The sequence below is a fragment of the Zonotrichia leucophrys genome, unplaced genomic scaffold, assembly GCF_028769735.1.
Source record: "Zonotrichia leucophrys gambelii isolate GWCS_2022_RI unplaced genomic scaffold, RI_Zleu_2.0 Scaffold_1463_10938, whole genome shotgun sequence".
Taxonomy (NCBI): domain Eukaryota; kingdom Metazoa; phylum Chordata; class Aves; order Passeriformes; family Passerellidae; genus Zonotrichia; species Zonotrichia leucophrys.
Window position 1 is genome coordinate 1 of NW_026993668.1, and position 2,479 is coordinate 2,479.

Consider the following 2,479-nt stretch of genomic DNA (forward strand, 5'->3'; position numbering starts at 1 on the left):
CACCCCTGATAACGCCCTCCAGGGGAGATATCTTCTGCTAATGGGCCATTGAGTGTCACTGCAGGACTGATAAAATTCCATCATCCCATTGTGGGATGCTCCGCCCAGGGGGAGGATCCAGGAATTCCGACCTGGATATAAGCTGAGGCTGGCAACACCAGGAGCAGCTTGCCTACTGAATTCCCAGAGGACAAGAACTCCCTAACCACCACTGGACCTTCAGAGGAAGACCAGACCCTTCTACAGGATCACTGCTCTGACAGAATCACATTCATCACTCCAACCGGACTGCAGCCACCATTTAATGGGACTGCTGCCACCACCCTGACCAACAGGGTGTCAGGTTATATTCTGATTCTGTCAGTTTAGGGCAGGGTTTCTATATCATTGACTTAATCATCATTTTGTTTTTTAATTGCAATTCTGGTTTAGACGTTCCCCAGGTTTGCCTTCAAACCAGTACAAATCTCAATGTGCTCATCCTTTGTTATTCTCCCAAAACAGGATTTCCCATTCCCAAACCTTTGCCAGATGGAGGAGGAGGCTGCGAGGAAGAGGAAGAATCCCTGGGATACCCAGGCCGGTGAGGAGGAAGTCAGTGCCCCTTTTCACCTCTCTCCTGATCCATCTCCCAGCTCAGCACGGCCCCTGGCTGCAGGACAACCCAGCTGCCAACCCCGTCCTGCTGGGGATGCACTGGGGGGATCTCCTTCCCCTTCCCTCTGGCACGGAGGCAAATCCCATCCTCTCCTTGTCTTTCTTCCCCCAGAGAAGGGACTGAAGATTGGGACCAGGGAGGACAAATCCCCACAGCAGAACCTCAAGGAAGAGGCTGTTATGAGTGACTCCAGAGCACAGGAATCCAACGGGGAGGAAAATCCCTACAGATTCCATAGGAAGAGGGGCTCCAAACCCATTCTGGGGTGCTCTGAGGAGGAAAGACCCTTCCTGAGCCAGGAAGGTGGACATAGCTTCAGCCAGAGCTCAGAGCTGGTGGTCCATGAGCAGCTTCATGATGGAGAGAAGCGCTACAAGTGCTTGCAGTGTGGGAAGAGCTTCAGGCAGAGCAGCGCCCTGATCAGCCACCAGATGATCCACACCGGGGAATGGGCCTACGAGTGTGGGGAGTGTGGGAAGGGCTGCAGCTACAGGTCAGAACTCATCAGGCACCAACGCATCCACACTGGGGAGAGGCCCTATGAGTGTCCCCAGTGTCAGAAGAGGTTTCGGAGCAGCTCCAATCTCCTCCAGCACCAGCAGATTCACACAGAGCAGAGGCCCTTCCGCTGCCCTGAGTGTGGGAAGGGCTTCAAGCAAAACTCCACCCTCATCAGGCACCGGCGCATCCACACTGGGGAGAGGCCCTATGAGTGCCCAACCTGTGGGAAGAGGTTTCACACCAGCTCCAATCTCCTCCTGCATGAGCGGATTCACACGGATGAGAGGCCCTTCCGCTGCCCTGAGTGTGGGAAGGGCTTCAAGCACAACTCCCACCTCATCAGGCACCGGCGCATCCACACCGGGGAGAGGCCCTACGAGTGTCCACAGTGTGGGAAGAGCTTCACCCAGAGCTTTCACTTGACCAGTCACCAACGGAGGCACCACTAAGGGAAGGCCTCTAATGCACCAAGTGCAGGAGGATTTTGTGCACTGCCCCAACTCCGATCATTGGAGTATCCACATTGTGAAAGAGCCCTGATGATCTATGTTCCCATGATCCATGCTGGCAAGACACCTGTACCTTTTCCTGTCCCTGCCAATGACATGATGTGGGATGGAAAAACATGAAGGTCCAGCCATGGCCCTGTCATTACATTCACTCCCACATCAGGTCATTGCCAGGGGCAGGAAATGGACTCTCTCGCTCTCCCTGAGGAGAAGGATGAAATTTCCAGGAAGGGGAAATTGTGGCCAGGCAGACCCAGTGAGTTGTGTTGTAGTTTTTCCTATAAACAGTCCCTTCTGTTTTCAATATTGTTTCTGTTTTTGTTTGTTCCTTATCTCGTTGCTGTTCTCTGGAAATTGTTCTTATCTCAGCCCAGGATCTTTGCCTTTTGTGCTTTCCATGGGAGGCGGGAGGGCAGTGAGAGCAGCGTGGTTTTAGCAGGAGCAGGAAATTGTGGAATCCCAGTCCTGAACCCCAGCCCGTGGAAACCGAGCATCCCAGCTGGTCCCAGCCCTGGTGGCCATGGCAAGAGCCTTGGGAGCGGGTCCCTGGCTGGGGCTGTGGGAACCTCTTCCCTCTGGTGCACAGGGACAGGAGTGGAGGGAATGGCTGCAGCTGAGTCGGGGCAGGCTCGGGTTGGATGTCAGGAAAAGGTTTTTGCCCAGAGGCTGCTGGGGCCCTGCCCAGGCTCCCCAGGGAAGGGTCCCAGCTCCAGGGCTCTCTGAGCTCCAGCAGCGTTTGGACAGCGCTGCCAGGCCCAGGCTGGCATTGTTGGGGTGTCCTGTGCAGGGCCAGCAGTTGGACTGGAGGGTC

The 2,479-nt window shown here is 55.2% G+C and overlaps 1 protein-coding gene across 1 annotated transcript; it reads left to right on the forward strand.

The window, feature by feature from the left end:
• The first annotated feature begins 531 nt into the window (after window positions 1-531).
• LOC135442156 (zinc finger protein with KRAB and SCAN domains 1-like) lies at window positions 532-1,608 on the forward strand. Its single transcript, XM_064701697.1, has 3 exons — window positions 532-583; window positions 770-1,151; window positions 1,503-1,608. The coding sequence occupies exons 1-3, from the start codon at window positions 532-534 to the stop codon at window positions 1,606-1,608; spliced, it is 540 nt and encodes a 179-aa protein (XP_064557767.1).
• The last annotated feature ends 871 nt before the right edge of the window (window positions 1,609-2,479 follow it).

What these genes read in the sequence shown, in the direction of transcription:
- LOC135442156 (XM_064701697.1), top strand. Translation starts at nt 532, where the DNA reads ATGGAGGAGGAGGCTGCGAGGAAGAGGAAGAATCCCTGGGATACCCAG. An exon ending in TCCCTGGGATACCCAGGCCG is followed by an intron (nt 584 to 769) that starts GTGAGGAGGAAG and finishes TTCTTCCCCCAG; the next exon opens with AGAAGGGACTGAAGATTGGG. An exon ending in GGGAAGGGCTGCAGCTACAG is followed by an intron (nt 1,152 to 1,502) that starts GTCAGAACTCAT and finishes CCACCTCATCAG; the next exon opens with GCACCGGCGCATCCACACCG.